Consider the following 18,556-nt stretch of genomic DNA (forward strand, 5'->3'; position numbering starts at 1 on the left):
CTGAAAGGGCTCTTCACACTTTGCTTGCTTCCTCCTGTGCCCCCTGTCGCTGCTTTTTAGGTTGAACATAGCAGCACGGAAGCGCTGCTTTTCTGACGTGTTGGTATGTATCTGGGCTTTTAACCATGCTCACTGTACGCCCATCACTATCACTCGTTCATGGGCTTGCCTTTCAAAAATCCGTTCTTTTTGTTGATAAACACTTTACGTTTGTCCTTCCCTAAAGCCGCTTTGTTCCCGCCTTGGCCATTTCCCCTGGCACATGGCTAATTGCACTTTTGCCAATATGTTTGACTGCGAGCAAACTTCTTTTTCCTTTTGTGTCTCTTCATGCTGATGCTCATGGCGGCCGTCAGCTTGCTTATGTGAAACTGTATTAATTTCATTTTTTTATTGGTTGTTTACTGATCATGTCTTTGGTGTGTGTTGTACTTATTTCTCTTTCTTCGCCTTTTTTCCTCTCACAACAGCCTCGGTTTTAAGGGCATGGGCCGATCAGCCTGTGTTTTTGGAGTATTTCATTCTGAGCAGCTCATGTTTTAGTTTTTCACTATGGGGGTCTAAGGTACTGCTTAGGAACGGCTCACAAACCTAAATCCTCCCCGGCTATCAGGAGCAAAGGAGCTGAGCTGGCCCCTGGTTTCAACTGCTTTCAGAAACACCTCCAAAGGGGAAAAGAGCTTTACCAAAAACAATCTCCATCTGTCCTTACAGTGAAGTTTCTGCTACTTGCCAGCAGCCCATAAATATAGCCTTTCGTGTGAGCTTGTTACATTAGTTGCTAGTTTTGATCTGCCTAGTTCATGTTCCTCGCAGCAGGCACATTAACCTTCTGTGCTACCTTATAATTAATCCAAGTTTCCACTACAAAAAATTACATTCTCTCTCCAGAAATAACGTTAATCACCAGAGTTATTTTAACATTTGAAGATTGAATACAGTCTGTGACCTGCCTACAACACGTTCTTTGCAGCAGCCGCATTAACCACCTGCACTGCCTTATTATAATTCCAGGTTTCAACTCTTGCTTACAGCGCTGCATTTAGTATGACCAAAAGAGACACTTGGGAAAGTCATAACAAAAACAAAACAAAAGCGCAATACAAACAACGGAAAATTTGCTTCTTTGCAATTTCAAATTAGCCTGCTTCAGTATTCACTACTCATAAATGTATATGCAGCAGTTATTAGCGTGCGATGTAAAGTGACAGCTGAATCTAGAAAAAAACATAATTTTTGTGTATGCTAACAATGTAATTGTGGGTCTCGTAAGCTAAAACATAAAGCTTGTGACTTCGCTATCAAGGAAAAATGAATCACCCTTCTGTGAAGAGTAACAGCTGAATCTAAAGAAGGCACACATTATGTTTGTGCTTAATTTGAGTCGGTGTGTCTCGATGCAGGGCACAAACAATGTTTGTTAAAGGACCATCAGTTATTTTTCTGCCTTACTGATTTACTGTGGGCAAGATGAAGAATAATTTATGAGAAATGCAGACTCTAACATGTGAAAATGTCCTTTGCTCCAAACTATAAACAAGCTGCCAGGATGGAAGTTTAAAAGAGCAAGATGTTATCATGTTGTAGAAAACATTTTTGAACACAAGGACATGAATCAGTCTTTACTCCTAAACACTGTGAAATACAGCAAATTAACATAAAAAAGACTTCTGGGAGACGAAAGTTTAACTGGAAAAACATAGACACAGAGCAGAAACATTAGCATGTGATTGTGAAAGGACAGCACCACCGAGGTGAAAGAGTGGAAATGACAGGCTGGCTTGCTCTGTAGACAGCAGCAATGTTATCAGATGCTATAAATCTTTCTGGAGTGAATCACACCTAAACAGTGTAAGTTGCAACCAAACAGTATGGGACACACCAGTAAAATAACATGTAAACATAAATATTAAAAGACACAATTGTATTAATATGCAGGCATTAGCTTGTAAAAAATATTTATATTCCATGTGGCCAATGTGTTCCGTGGTTCGACTATAGTTTTTAAGTGGAAATCGCGTATTTTGTAAGCAATTATTTGCCTTCAGTAAACACGTTAGCATGCTTCAATTATGCTTTGCCCAATTAAGCGCTGCTAAATTACAACATTTTCATTTTTTGCTGCAGATAGAGGTAGAAGGTAAATGGAAGTGCATTACTTTTATGCAGGACCACTGAATTATATGGCAGAAAAAGATGAAATTATGAGGCAGAGTTGACCAATTTATGTGACAAGAAAAATCCGGTTATGAATTTACAATGCTAGTAGTTCTAACTCAAGAAAATGCGAGACCCACTTCATTGCAAATGCTTGTTATTTTTGAGTTGTTGCACTCCATAGAAGTGTGTGTTTGCAGTCCGCCTCCACGTGCTGTTCCAGTGTTCCTTGCTCCGTCTTGCCCTCCCTTCCTCCCCCCACCGGTGCCTCCCCCTGGCCCGTTACTTGTGTTACTTGCCTGTCCCGCCCTCCTCCCACTCCCGCTGTCTGTCATTTTACTGCCCCTGTCACCCTGGCCCACTTTGCTGTTTGCCCAGTCTCCTGCCATGCATGAGGACATTACTGTGGCTGTCACTGTTGTTTTCATTTTTCTTTTAGTTTGTTCCTATCACTCTCGCCCTCAGACGCCAACCCCCCTCGGCATTGTTGCAATCCCTCCCTCCCTCCTGTATGACAAAGTATTGTGAGACAGTCACTCTGGTGTTTATTTCTTGTGGTTTGGTCCGGTTGCTTGCCACCCCCTCCCCCAGCATTGTTGTATACAATGTTGCTCTCGCCTTCCTCACGCTTGACAAAATTACTGTGTGGCCGCCACACTTGTTCATGAGTAAGCAGTGCATTGCATGTGGTAAACCACAAAAGAGGGAGGGCTGAGAACAAGGCCAATAGATCAGACATTGTTGAGACCTATTGGCTTTGCCAGTGCATTTCTCCTTTATTCTCCCTAGAAAGATTAGATGCTTCTCCAGCAGGAATGTGAAAGGATGGTGTCTGGTAGAAGACTTTACACCCTCATTTAGTGTTACTCTTTCAGAGCACTGGTTTATTGCCCCATTTTCCATTCAGGCAACCTGTACGACCCCGCATGAGCGGACAGTGGTTGGACGCCAAATTTAAAGCATGTTTGATGAAAGGTGCGGTTTTATGACCGTTTTCTTACCCCCCAACTACATGCGCCGAGTTGGTGTTTAACAAAACTCCTGCAACGGCGCATGCCCTTGCTTTTTTTAATACCTTTATTTTTGTGCCCTGCAGATCAACACTGAAGTGTATTAGCAGAGCTTTGTGAGGGTGGCAGTACTAGAGGATGGATGTTCTGGGCCTGTAATGATGTGCATGGCAGAACTGTAAGTGAATTCCAGTACGGGACAGCAAGAGTCGTTGAAAAACAGAGGTACATCTGCAGGTGCAGTTAAAATCACTAGTACACCAGTGATTGTTTTTAGCTCAGCATTGGAGTAGTTTTTCAAAACTATATTTAGCAGTACAGCCTTGGGAGGACTTGCTTCGGCTCAACAATGAATTGCATCAGCTGAACCACATGTGCAAGAATAGTATTGTTACAGCTCAGCACTGAGATGCATTGGTGAAGTTGTGTGTGGATCTTCCTGTAGAAGTACAGAAAAGGGCGGTGCCACGAAGCACTGAAGTGCATTTGTAACGCCGTGCTTGGCCACCAGCACTGAATGGTAGAGGGCCTTTCAGTTCATTATTGAGGTGCTTTAGCATAGCTGAACCCTGCACTAGAATAGAATAGATGCACCGAGTCTGGGATTTCAGACTTGTTCAATGTTCAGCCCTTTCCTTCACATTTAAAATGTGGAGCAACCTGTGGCGCTCGAGGGTTTGTGCTAGCTCTTCTAGAGAGCAAACTTCATGTACTCACACTGCACTCGTGACTCACATGCAGTGGTAGTCAGCCAGCAAAGATTGGGCATTATTGCTCAGAGAAGCTAGGCATACGTTCTGCAATGACCCACAAAATAACATTACACAAGAGGCTGCCGTGATCGATAAAAAATACATTGACAGGATATCAACTTAGGCCAGCATCTTTAACTACTGTGTCATGCTATAAGCAGCTTTCCCCACATTCAATACTTTTATTTTAGAACCATTCCCAAATTCGCCACCTTGACCCAGACGAAGTTTTAATAGCCTTCCCCACCCTCCTGTCTGTTACTCTGGCAAGCATAAATTGGAGGGAAGAAGAAAAAGTGAGATAATGAGACGCATTCAAAGGACGCAATTTTAACGCACCTTTTCACCACCTTTCACTCTAGAATTTCGCAGTTCTGGGGAAAATGTAACCACCATTTCTCTGCTAGCACGAATATGGTTTAAATATGTTTAAATATGAGGGAGAAGTGTAAAGCCGAAACGTGCTTTTCACTTATATTTCCCCCGTGGTTGCCACACTTCAAGTAGAGTATAAATGAGGATGTTCTCTCAAAAGAGAGAGTTAGCTTTTCTCTCTGTTTCAAGGATATGCACAAAAAATGGACTTTGGTAGAATTAAAGAACCTCCACAAGAATGATCATGTGCACAGCTATTCCTTTCCTCCCACTCCGATTCTTAGGTCTCTTAAGAAATGGAGAGAGAAAAGTGGAGAAAGAAAGCTGTATGAATGAGAGAGGGAGGAAGGATCACCCCTAGAGATGCTGTTTCTCGAGGTGATCGGATGGAAGCCGGTCAAATGTACCAAATTCCAAATAAAAATCTTACTTGTATTTGCTGGTTAGACAGAAGAAATTGCGCTGCCGTCCCATTGCGTTGGTGCTGCGTTCACTGAGAGGTTTTTGATAATAGTTTATGCACATTTAACTGCACACTTTCATTGGTGTATCCGGAAGCACTTGCGGGAAGACTGGGGACAGATTGCTGGATGAACAGCCTCCATAAGGAAGCAGCTGTAGATGTTGTCTCACCTGTTTATTTTTTTCTTGCAGCCTGCTGTGGTGCATCTCCAGGGCTCTGGTTCCACTGTACAAGTCAAGAATGGTAAGGATCTAGAAGAAGGCCCATTTGGCCTTGCTTTGCTGGCACTCATATGACATATATCTTTTCCTTTGCTGTATTCCTGCATTTCTTAAATAACGTTTTCTGGTGATGAGTTTTCTGGTTGCTGGAGATGGCCTAAGTCAGGTGCATGAGGACTGACCACATAAGCATACACATTCTGACAAGAAGCTGGGCATTGATCTAAAGTGCTGGTCTCATTCATTCCTCTAAGAAACCTAAGAATACATTAAACATAAAATGCTGTTTTAGGAGACCAAAGTATCCTTTCTTAAACATTATTCACTTATATCTTACTTTCAATTAGTAAGGTAGTTAAAATCATAATCACAGTTATACCTGTGGAAAACACAAAAACATATACTGCTATGCTTTATACAAATGCATTTAGTTTAAAAACATAATAAAATCTCAGAATGCTATATGAAAAGCACATAATTACAGATAGGTATCCTATTTATGCAGCTGTTCAGACACAAACCTTTACTCAAATATAGCACAAAGACTATTCTAGGCCTGTAGGAAAATACCAATCATACAATTGCGCATCATTGTGTATCATAGGATAAATGTTAGACTAATCCACCACTATGTGTGAGGATCCAAAGCCACTTATTATCCCCTCTCTCTGAATGAAGCACGAGCTTCCACTACCAATGCTGCTTTGTACTGGCAGTTGCCTCACAAGAGTCGGTTGTTTTTTAAGCAAATAGTGAAGACTAAAAACTAAGGGGGTCCTTCCGACCTTTCCGAGCGGAAACCTCCAAAAGACCGCACCGCTGTCAAATGACCGTGGGGGTCATTACAACTTTCCCGCTGGGCCGGCGGGCAATCTCCAAAAGATCGCCCGCCGGCTCAGCGGGAAATCCCCTGCAAAGAGGAAGCCGGCTCCGAATGGAGCCGGCGGATTTGCAGGGGTGCGACGGGTGCAGTGGCACCCGTCACGATTTTCAGTGTCTGCAAAGCAGACACTGAAAATCTTTGTGGGGCCCTGTTAGGGGGCCCCTGCACTGCCCATGCCAGTGGCATGGGCAGTGCAGGGGCCCCCAGGGGCCCCACGACATCCGTTCCCGCCAGCCTCTTCCTGGCGGTGTAAACCGCCAGGAACAGGCTGGCGGGAAGGGGGTCGGAATCCCATGGAGGATTCCCTGGGCCAGGGGAAAACCGGCGGAAAACCGCTGGTTCCCCTTTTCTGACCGCGGCTTTACCGCCGCAGTCAGAATTGCCCGGGAAGCACCGCCAGCCTGTTGGCGGTGCTTCCTCTGCCCTCCACCCTGGCGGTTTGAAACCGCCAGGGTCGGAATGAGGGCCTAAGACTTTTAAGCATTTTTATTCATACATGGACATCACACGCATATGTGTGCATGCGTGTGAGATTATAATAATAAAACCCACTTATCCAGACTACATTGCAGCCAGCCCCATTAAGACAACTTGCTGCTTACATGTCTAGGTAATGAGGAAAAGTGCTGCCTCACAGTCTTACTTCATAAGAATTAAAAACAAAGACTTCCTGTTACTTTAGGTAATCAGAAGATTCCACTACAGATGTTGCCTTGTACTGGCAGATGTCTCACATATATATCTACTCCAGCCAATTGAAAATCAATCCTTCCAAGCTTCTGTCAGGTTTTGTGCAGCTTTGTCACACAGTGGTGCTGTTATCAGCAAATAACACTTCTTGCCCCTCCCTTTTTACCTGCTCTCCCTCCTATCCCCTGGAACGATCTGGGTAACCTTAAAATTGTCAAGAGAAGATTTTGTGCAGATCATCAAACTGGGGCAAAATTATGAATAGACCAAAAATATTTTGACACCCTTTTTAACTTTGCCCCCATTCCATTGGATAATCATGAGACCTGAAATACCTTCACTGGGCGTACCTTGCTAACGAGATACCACATTCTTTTTTTCAGATTGATTAAAAGGTGCGGAGTTATAAGAAAATGAAAGCTTTCATGCCACCCTCCATGAATAACCAAACATATTAGCGAATGAGCAACTGTTTCACCTTTTCTAATCCCCTCCCCTTCACCTTTTTCAATCCCCTTCCTCTCCTGCCACCACCATTGATGTAGCTACACCAATTTGAAAATACCTGGTAATCTCAACACACTAAGGGCCCTATTACGAGCCTGGTGGGCTGAAGACTTCCAGACTCGTGGTGGAGGTCAGACCTCCGCTGCAATGGCAGCCCGACTGCCAGATTACAACCTTGTCAGTTGGACCGCCAAAAGACCTCCGTCCCCGTTAGGATCTTTGATCCCGACGGGATGACGTCAGTTGTGGTTGTAGTCAGCCACAGCGGCGCTGAATTCAGGGCCACTGTGCTGATTACAACCTATTACGAGTCTGGTGGTCTGAAGACCGCCAGACTCCTGGTGGAAGTTGGACCGCCGCGGCTATGGCAGCCCGACTGCCACATTACAACCCTGGCAGTCGGACCACCAAAAGACCTCCATCTCCACCAGGATCTTTGATCCCGTTGGGATGACGACAGTTGTGGTTGTAGTCAGCCACAGCGGTGCTGAAGTCAGAGCCACTGTGCTGATTACAACCGTGTTCTCCAACAGCCTTTTCATGGCAGTTCAACCACCATGAAAAGGCTGATGGAGAACCAGTGCTGGGGGCCCCCCTCCCCAGCATAGCCTGAATGTGGACTGTCTGCTCAGGGTGCTAAGGAGGCCCCCTGTGCGATGGCATTGGACTTGGCTCCCTGGGGAGCCAAGTCCAATGCCGCTGCACATTTTCCACTGGGCTGACAAGCGGAAACCTTGGTTTCACTGGGAAACTCGTAATGGGGCCGGTGGAGATACCACCAGCACCGTGCCGGTCTCCTCATCAGGAGTTTGGTGGTCAGGTTTTTCTGACCGCCAAACTTGTAATCAGCCCCTAAATGTTTATCAGACTTCATGCATATTTGTAAACAGTGCCAGAGTTATAAGAAAAGCGACAAACATCTTTTCAACTGCCATAGAAAAGTGATATATTAAATTGTTAACCACGTCAAACCCACTGGCTCCTTTTTTAAACGCTAATGTCTCAAACACTACTGAACGGGTTTACTCCAAACCAACAAAAGCACCCTTCCTCTGTACTGCCAAATTTGATGTAAATCCATTCATTTGTTTTGGCTTTTGGTGCAAGGAAAATTTACTAATGGAGCTAACACCGAAAAAAACATCTTTCTGACCTCCCTTCTAACTTTTCCCTCTGAATGGAACTGCACAGAATTTGGTATGACAAATCTTTGTTGCTAAACGCTAAGCAAGTGCTACATTTGGTGCAGATCTGTTGGTGTAGGCCAAAGTTATAAGCAAGCATACATACACACACACAGAAAGGTAGATAGGTAAATAGATAGCTAGATGGAGTTCTGGGGTCCCGGCATTCAAGGTTGGAATTATTCTAATGTTCGTGACTTCAATGAAGGATTCTTACAATGCAGAACTACAAGTAAGTAATTCGTTCATCTTTGTAAATGGCATACAACAGCATACAACACCACGGTTTCACAACATTCTCTCAAATTGACTAACAACCACTCTATATAACACACACTATAATTAAAAGTAAACATGATTCAGGTTTCTTTAGCTAAAGTTAGGCCATTCACCAGGACATACAAGTAATCGTTCCTGCTAGTGGAGATAGCATTGTGTAGCAATGCAGAGTTTGCCTTTACACAAAAAAGCTCATTATATACCATTAAATCTTTTTTTGTTCATTATGTTATTCCAAACTTGGTTAGCAAATTTTAGGATTTTCATCGTGACATAAAATTAATGGTTTCTGCCAGTGGCAAGAGCATGGTGTAAAAATACAGAATATGCATTTAAACAAAAACGTTTTTTATTTTCCGTAATACTTTTTATTGTTTGTTTAATATGTTATTTCAAGCTTGTTTATCTAATTTCAGGGTTGTCATAATGTCATAAAATTAATAGTTTCCGCCAGTGACAAGCTCATGATGTAGCAATAGAGAATATGCATTTAAACAAAAAGCTTGTTGTTTATCATATTACTTTTTATTGTTTGTTCATTATGTTATTATCTTACCTCGTAGATGGAAACACATAACCCTTGTCATTACATCACATTCCATTAGCCGCTTCTTCACCTGTAAAAGTAATGTTAGTGATTCCTTAATTCAGAGATTACAGAGGGGAGATGTTACATAAGAAAATCTCAGAAAGTCCCTTGTTCTCATAATGTAAAGTTCTCTTTGCCTTCGGGGCAGATGTTTCACTCAGACCATTGTTTTGTGTCTCATTCTGACAGAGGTTTGAATTCAGGTGGACCCATATTGGACGCAGAATATGAAGAGCCTAGTACATCAGTTCTAACAACTGTTCTTTAGGTCGAATGGCATAACAGTTTATCATTTACCAGTGCGTGAACAATGTCTGATGAGCATATTGTTTTGCTCGTTGTGTAGTTCAAATGTGGTTTGGTAATGAAGAGTAATTCGTGCTGGGCATGCAGGCAATGCAACTCTGTCATCTCTTACACTTACTATAAGTGCTCAGTCTAAAACAAAACAGTTTTTAAAGAAATGTAACCCTGCCGTAAGTCCCTCTGCAGCAAAAGTCATTAAAACATGTTCCTTCCAGGTCACTCAAAGTGCAAGCTTCTTGTAACCTGGAAGGACTCAGACTCTTGTTTATCCCTCTATTTCATCTCATGAACCTAAGTTTACAATTAGCGGTCTTGTAGGAACATCAACTAGTCGCAGGTTTTAAGACTCAAACGTGTCGATTGTATGTCTTTATTTAAGCCGGTCTGTACTGGATTCAAACTGTAGATTAAGCACTGTTATTACTAAGGCATCTCCTCTCCTGTATGTCCCCCACTAGGTATTGTGCTTATTTGCTCAACAGTGAGCTATTTTATGTTTGTTTTAATGAATTTTCGTAATAAAGTGAGGTACTGGAAGATATATGTTTTCTTCCCAGTGGATATTGAATTGGTATTCTCAAATTAATATGCCTATTTTACTCACTGATATCCCAATGTACAGGAGTGCACATCGGTACAGTATACGATTTAAGACTTCACTCGAGTTGGAATTTGTGGGCACCTTCAAAAAAGGGTTCTTTTTTGTGTATCAGAAACACTTGATGTAGGGGAAATGGCATTTTTCGCATTATCCACAGCCAGTGTTTTCCCCTGTTGGGCCCACTCTACAAACTCAGTTAATACTAATTTCCCGATGTACTACAATTATATCTAAATGCAAATAAAGGCCACGGACCCGGATTTCCGCCACAATGTGCAGTGTTGCAGGGCTTTTTAACTGTTACAATATGTTGCTGTTAGAGAAGTTGGTAACCCTGGCTAGCTCTTGTTTAATAGTTTCGGTACACTACAAATTTTCTCTTAGTGGTTTCAAAGTTCTTTTACATGCTCCACTACTCGGGCAGTTGGAGTGACCCTGTGCAGTCAGTTGTTTTGGCAAACACACTTGGATGTTTCCTATAGTGGCGTTTGATCATGCTGGAATTAAAAAGGATTGGCCACAGGCAAATTCTCCTGCAAAGGATGAGAATCGTCTCTCCTAAAAGAAGCATATTTTTGTCCTTTTGGCTTGATAATACATTTTATAATCAAGATGCGATTGATGCTTTTGATGGTAATGCTGTTTGGATGTACTTTAAAGACAATTTCAAATTTGGGCCATTAGAATTAAAAGTAAGTGAGATATGAAATGTCCTTAAACGTTGTTCACCTCCCTTCAGTGTTAGTAGAGTACCATTGATCTACATTCAAAATAGAAACATTGCTAAAACAAAAACGATTGTATCAGTGGAGATGTTTGTATGCTGTAAGTTACCACCATACAAAACAGAGCTGGGGCAGCTGTCATGCCCATCAACTTGCCTTCCTTGAATTCCTTCTCGTCTTTGTTAGTTATGCTCATTTTCCTCCCATATTTAAACTGTGTGTGACTGATTGAAATAACCACATGCACAGCACGTGGAGTCGAAGCTGCCATCTTTCTACCACAGAAAGCACAGTTGACAAAATGCAAAGGTATTGGTAGAAAATTCCTTTTCAGAAGGTATTAACAGAAGGATGAGATGCTTCAGATGCTTAAAATATGTCGAATGAAGCAAACATTGTTTGAATTCTGATGCAAAAGCCTCGCAAAATAACCCCTTAACGTTCTCTGAGATCCTCTCAGCATGAACCAGAAAGAGGACCTGAGGCTCTCACACAACTGCCAGTACAAGGCATGGTCAAGTCTGGAAGCTGCTGGTTCCATAAGGGACAGTACTTGTCACGTCCAACTTCTCATTACATTCTTAATGTCAGGCTACTTTTTCCCTTCGTTCAACTTTACCCTTTTGACATTGGGGCTCATCCTTCTTGGCTATGCAATGTAGCCTTCTTTGTTAAATAAAACTTCAGAAAAATAGTCTGGATAACTTGAGAGGTTGTTATTGCATCTGCACAATTAATTCCGATCTCACCTCAATTTTTGTGTTCATACTTTATATGGATTTGAAGTTTTTCAGGTTCCGAGCACGATTTCCTAGTTTCACAAAGAGGTATAAAGAAAGAAGTGGTGTGAGGCAGAGATATAGAGTGAAAGAGAGAGGCAGAGAAACAAGTGACAGAGAGGGAGAGAGGCAGAGGCCGTGGGTATCAGGAGATGTGCTAAGCATGAGTTGGATACCCATGATAGGTTGAGTGCAGGGATTAGTGAGAGTCCAGGCTCTGCAACAAACTTGGCCTTGAACAACAGAGATTTGGACTAAAGTTTATTATTAAAAATAAGTTTGAAATTCACTGAAAAAATCTACCTTAGACATGTAAACACGTTGAAATTTGCCAATTATGGTTAATAACACACACAGTTCACGTCATAACTAACATCGCTCACCATCCTCAAACAGCCAATATCAATGGCACAAGAAAAAAGGGAAATCTAGCAAGAGTAAAACCTCGTGGGCAGCGCTAGTTACAGCATGCTTGTATGTGCAGCAAACCATTACTTCACCGGCTTTTGGCATTTGAGCCAGAACCATAACTCCTTTTTAGCTGTGTTTTTTCAGTGAATATATTCTATGAAAATCTATCTATCTATCTATCTATCTATCTATCTATCTATCTATCTATCTATCTATCTATCTATCTATCTATCTATCTATCTATCTATCTATCTCTGTCTATTTCACAAAAAACTGAGTTTAAAAGGACATTATATCTGATAGGGACTTCTGGATGTGCATTCCTTACCTTAAAATTATCCCCGGGCACCAGAATGGAACTGGAAATGTTTTTGCAGTACCTTTGCATGCCAGTAGATGTTGGTGTTCTGCCGGTTGTTGGCCTCATCCCCTCCGGATTTGACATGCATGGTGCCTGTATAGGCACCATCCCAGCTCGCTGACATTAGTTCTTTTCTTTCTGGACCAATCAACTCAGATCTGGAAGAGCTTCCCCCAGTCAATTTTTGACTGAGATTTTTAAAACTTTTTTTCAAAGAACGTTCTTGAAAATCCTTTCTCCTGGTGTGTGAGGGAAGTCACACACCAGGGATGTCCCTGTGGTGCCTGTTATAGACATATGTCTATGATAGACCCACACTTGGTTTGTTTGTGGTAGTTGGAGTGGGACCACAACTCCAAGGGCTGCGAGAACTGCAGCGCCATAAACCCAAAGGTGCTGAGGTAACTTCCCTGAAGGTCCTCGCCTCCCAATGTTGGATGGGCGCAAGAAATTCTTGATTCCAGCTGTGCAGACGGTCCCAGGGCCCCTTACAGAGCTTCTCCAGATGATTATCACTGCAGTCGCAATTGTCAGGTAAGTCCCATGAGTACAAGATGTCAGCCAAGTCATTCTTTAACTTCTCACTGCTGATCCAAGTCACCGGGCAAGGTGCAGGAACGACACCACCATTCACAGCCTTGCTCCTTTATGGACCCTGTGCCTTGGGTTCGCTCCACACCTCCCAGAGTTTCCTGGAGCAATCCCCACCCAACTCAAGGAGTTCTATGAGACCATGGACCACATATTTGGGTGACCTGTCCCCTCCGGAGTGCCTTCAGGCCCTACAGGTTTAGGGGGAGCCTCTACTGGATTCCAGCTGGTGGATTCACTCTTTGCAACAATCGGGCCCCATGGATCCAGTTTTGGATCCGCAACAACTCCATCCGCGAAACAGAGGCCGTCCACGGAGCCTGTTTCAGTCTTTCCCTTTGCTGCTGAAGCCCGGCAGTGGTGCCAACCCAATCGTCGTTCCCGACTCTGATACGGAGCCAACTCTGCATCGCCCGAAGTCGACTCCGACACTGGCGGGTACCACGGCCTTCAGTTCAGAGCCGGTGCCTTTTTCCTATGAAAGGCCTAAAGAAGGAGATGATTGGGAGGGGTTTAATGACCCTTATCCATTCCAGCACCCCCTAGAGGAACCAGAGGACAAATTGTCTTAGGAACTGGTGGATGCCAGTGGGTTAGACCATTCACTGGATACAGGCTTGGTCTCTCCTTCTATCAAGGTGACGGACGAGAGAGTCTCCTTTGCAATGGTGGTGCAAAGGGTAGCTGAACCGTCTGATGCCCTTGGTTGCAGTCAAGATGAATAGCTTGACGGGGTGCTTCAGCTGGGACTTATCCCATTTAAACCTTTCCTGCGATTCAGCGAAGTCCTCACTGATGTCCTACTTAGGCCTGGTCCAAGCCCCTGCACAGGGGCTCCTGTGCATAGGATGATTGCCTGCCACTATCACCCTATGCCTGGAGATTCTAGTTCCTCACCCAGCACCTCACCCCATAGAGCTTGGTAGTTCAGGCTTCCACCTCCAGGATAAACCCCGGCTTGTTCCTTACCATTCCACCTGATAATGGAATCCGTATACCTTTGACAAGAGGATGTGAATACTGCATGCTTTTTGGGATGAAACACATACATTGTGGGGTTGCTTAAGGGCTGCCTATGGTCTCAGGAGGAGGCCTGAGCCATAGTCATCCAAGCCTCATCTGACGAGTGAGATGCAGCAATGTTCACTACCAGATGTGGGCTGGGGACGACTGATTTGCTAGGTAGAGCAATTGCGTTGTCTTTGACATACCTGGTTGAGAACCACTGGCTTTTCAGTGGATGTCCAAACTTCCCTCATGGACATGTACTTTGATGATGTCACCTTTTTGGTGAAAAGACAGACTCGGTGCCGGAGTGCTTTAAAGACAACAGAACTACGACCAGGTCTTTGGGCCTTTCCATGGCCCATGCCAATCCCAGTCTGCCTTTCGCTCCTTCCTTGGATGCTGATTGGGCTACCAACCATGTACATTTAAACCGAGCCACCAAGGGCAGCAGGCTTCTCAGCCTTCTTTTGGCCTCGGACGCAGTTCCCACAAACCACCTGGGAACACCAGCCAAAGGTAGGGCCACTTCACCACCTCCAAACAGCCATAGCCTCAAAGCTTCTTTAAATGTCCCTTATACCAGCACGGGCACCCAGTAGGGGACAGGATCCGCCACCACCTAACCCACTGACAGGCCTTAACATTGGAATAGTGGGTTTTACAAATCATGCAAGGGGACTACTCTATCCCCTTCTGAAACCCCCCACGCCTCCAACCCTGACAACCGCCTAACAGAGGACCGTCTTGTCTCGCTCCGTCAGAAAGTGTTCACCATTTTGACCAAATGAGTCATTGAGAGAGTGCCGGCATCAGAAGTAGGTTGTGGTTGCTATCCCCGGGACTTCTGTCCTATTCTAGTCCTGCACCTTCTCAACTTCTTCCTGCTAAAGGAGGAGTTCAAAATGCTCACCTTATCTCTTATCTCAGGTCCTGTCTGCCCTGGATCCTGGAGACTGTGTCGTAGCTTTGGACCTGCAAGATGCATTTTTCCATATCCCTGTCCTGCCTGCCCACAGACATTACCTGTGATCCATTGTCCGCCATGTATGGCTGTAGTCGCCTCGTTTTTCAGGTGATGTACAGTTGTCTCTCCTGGGCATGCTTTTTGATGGGTCTTGCCTGTTTAGTGACAAGGCAAATGCCACTCTTGAGCGGTTCAAGGGGGCAGGGCCAGGGCACACTGCGTAGGCTAATCTGCCCCATCTATCCAGTCTCAGCCCTATAGCTCCTTTCGTGGCTTCAGCAAAGGTACTCTATACCATCAGTCAGTCCATCCGAAGCATGGTGCCTAGCAATTTTTTGTTGTTCATGGACAACAACTCTGCCATGTGGTACTACAAGAAACAGGGTGGGGTGGGGTGGGGTCATGGATCCTTTGTCAAGAGGCCCTGCGCCCCTGGACATGGCTGGAATGTCAGATCATTTCCCTGGTGGTTCAACACCTGGTGGGCTCTCTGGTTGCCTGGGCGGACATATTCAGCAGTCGATGCTGAATGGTGCCTCCATCCAGAGTTGGTGCAGAGTCTCTATTACGAGTAGGGAGAGACTTGGTTAAATCTATTTGTCACTGTCGAGAAAATGAAGTTTTAACAGTTCTGCACCCTGGAGTTTCCAAGCTGGTTCTCACTTTGTGATGCATTTCTTCTAGAGGTCAAGCTCAGGCCTCCTTTACGCCTTTTGGCAGATACCACTTCTCTCCTGAGTTCTCAAGAAGATCAGGAATGACTGGGTCCAAGTAATGCTTGTGGCTCTGGAATGGGCATGGAGAGTATGGTATCCTGAAAACCTGAGCATGAGCATTGGTCCTCCAATCGGGCTGCCCCTTTGAGAGGATTTTCTGTCACAGCAACAGGGTAGGGTCTTGCAACCGAACCTGCGTACCTTCCACTTCCATGCTTGAAGATTGAGTGACTACAATTGACAAATTTAAACCTTCCTCCTGAAGTCTGTGATGGTATTCTGGCAGCGAGACATCCTTCCACCAAGATGGGACAAGTTTGTGACATGGTGCGCATCCAAGAACATTGACCCTCTTTCTGCACACCTCTATTAAGTTTTATTGTTTGTTTTTCTCTGGCCCAGCAGGGCTCTGCTCTAGGCACTGTTAAAGGTGATTTGTCAGCCATCTCAGCTTTCTTGCATAACCTTCTTTGTTTAAGTCACCTATTGTGACTCATGTTTCTTAGGGGACTTCAACATCTCTTCCCTTCAAGACCATTCATCATGGTCAAATAGGATCTCAACCTGGTCTTAACATTTCTCATGTGCATTTCCTTCGAGCCCCTGCACAACTCCCCAGTTCGACTACTCACCATCAAAATGGCTTTTCTGTGGCTATTACATGAGTTGGATGGGTCAGCAAAATGCACCTTTCTTCTACAACTTTCTAGCCTGATGTGCAGGTTATGAGGACCCCTGCTTTCTTCCTTAAGAAGGCTGTGGCACCTTTTCATGTAGGCTAAAATATCACCTTGCCTATCTTCTTTACTCGGCCTCTAAAGAAGAGGAGAGACTCCACTGCCTGGTCCCGAAAAGAGTGTTGTTCAATCTTTATCTTACCAAAGATTTCCGTGTGGATGATCAACTGTTAACTGGGTATGTTAGAGCAAAGCGAAAACTACTGAAATACAAAACAAGGAGAGGCAAAAGAAGAGGCAGGAGGTGCAAAGAAAACCTTCCCATCTAAATAATGCATTCAAAGGGATTATTATTTTAGGCTGAGCACTTATAGTATGTGTGAGAGATGATAAATCTTTGTTGTCTTCACAGCAGCGTCGGTTACCTGTTGAAAAGCTCACGGCAAACAAATAAAGGGCAGTAACAATATGCTTATGTGACATTGCATTGGTAAATTAGGTGTATATATACTGTTATGCCATTGCACCTAAAGACCAGTTATTTGTACTATGTACTCATATTGACATGGCCTGTGCCTGTTAGGGGTCCACTTGAATTAAAGCCCAAATAAGGCTGTGACGTAAACATTTTTGAGACATCTGCCCTAAGAATAAAGAGATCTTTAGGTTACAAGAGAATGGGATTTGTTTCTTTTGTAAAATCTTGCCGTCTTTATTCTCTCTGTTTTAGGGAATCGGTCCAAAATTGATTTACGAATGAAGAAACTGTTGATGTAATGAGTCGGTTGGCTAGTGTGCCTAGCCCTGATTTATGCGGTTCCATGTACTAGGTAAGAGAATAATGCCCTCCTAGTTACGTTTATTAATTCAATTATCTGATTATTCAGAGCAGTATATGTGGTCCCTATTGAAAATGAGTCAATGCGGAAAATTTCGATCACCCAAGTCTGTGTTTTGTATTTCTAAAATAGAAGAGCCTTTTACTGAACATTGGACAATCTGGATTCCTGACCTAAACTGGAGTGTTTTTCATCAGCCGTAGATATGCATATCTATGTAGCCTGGTATCTCGAAAGATTACTTTTACTGATTATATGAACCTAGTTTGTATGTAGACCACATATTCAAGAGAGCTAATACGTATGACTGCATAAAGATACTCGTGTACTCACACATCGATGGGCGCCTCTTGCTGGTTGTAGCGACATAGACTCGTGTACTTTTACATCAAGAGTGCCTTTAGCTCTGTGCAGCATCATCGGTTATACAATCAAAGCTGACCGTTACAATCGGCAGCAGTATAGTCGCTAACTGCCATGCTCAAATGCATTGAGCCTGGTTATCACAATGATTAGAAAATATGCACATTATCCTTTTTGACAGAGAGAGAGAGAGAACCTAGGTTACTAAGATCAACATTTTGGTCAAAATATTGCGCTCCTCCCATTTTCCTAAACCTCCTGTAATTGATTGCAGCTATTATCGATGCCCTCTAAGTGGCCAACCGTACGTACAAAATGACATTCGTTCATTTATTTTTTAAGTAAAGTGGCTACCCGATTTACAAATATAAAAAGTAGGGTACTGTAATGTCGCTGGCCAGTGACGTAACTGGCCAGCCGGTGAGCGTTGTGGTGAAGGGGTGTTGTACGTTACACAACACCCCGGGTGAAATCCCCGGATGTTTCCGAGGGATTTCCCCTCCATATTGTTGTGTTTTAGTTTGCTCCGTGGCCTCCGGCCCGGGGCTATTTAATAAAGAAGGGCGTGGTTTGAGGGAGGCAGACCCGCGTTGCAAGAGAGAGACCCGTGCGTACGGGCTCTTCTTGAACGAAGGCCGAACTCCGCCACGCCGGCTGAAACTAATTTACACGGTGTTGCGTGTATAATTGCAGCGGCGGCGCTCGTACATCACCACATGTCTAAGCCCTTTTCAGGGCTTAGACACCACAGATTGGCGACGAGGAGAGGCAAATCCACGCCTCGACGCTTGAGCCCTGCTGCGGCCGCGTGACTGCCGCGGTACTCGTGCAGCGGGGCGGAAAAAACAAACAAAAAACAAATCAAAATCAAACATACAGCAGAAAGATAAAAGAAACATTTAAAACGGAAAAAGAATGAATGCTCCCCTACTGGAATTATCGTGCACATGTATATTTTGGAAGGAAGATCCACGGCAAAACTGGAAAAGAGAAGGAGACATCAGGACACAGTGAGTACAAGTGTCCCTCCCCAGAAAAGGTATTTTCATCGCAAGCGTAGCAGCAATAAACTTGCCTAATATTACCCCAGCCACAATGTCAGCAA

The 18,556-nt window shown here is 44.0% G+C and overlaps 1 protein-coding gene across 6 annotated transcripts in view; it reads left to right on the forward strand.

The window, feature by feature from the left end:
* EDA (ectodysplasin A) overlaps positions 1-18,556 on the forward strand; it is a 1,298,941-nt gene that overhangs the window by 1,062,572 nt on the left and 217,813 nt on the right. For 5 of the 6 annotated variants that reach the window (XM_069209933.1, XM_069209941.1, XM_069209949.1 and 2 more), the window contains exon 6: positions 4,949-5,000. In XM_069209933.1, coding sequence (XP_069066034.1) covers positions 4,949-5,000 — 52 coding nt within the window. Of the gene's footprint in view, positions 1-4,948; positions 5,001-16,979; positions 17,080-18,556 lie in introns of all 6 variants that reach the window. The other variant, XR_011199055.1, reaches the window with a different exon arrangement.

Source organism: Pleurodeles waltl, chromosome 2_1 (genome assembly GCF_031143425.1).
Source record: "Pleurodeles waltl isolate 20211129_DDA chromosome 2_1, aPleWal1.hap1.20221129, whole genome shotgun sequence".
Classification (NCBI taxonomy): Eukaryota; Metazoa; Chordata; class Amphibia; order Caudata; family Salamandridae; genus Pleurodeles; species Pleurodeles waltl.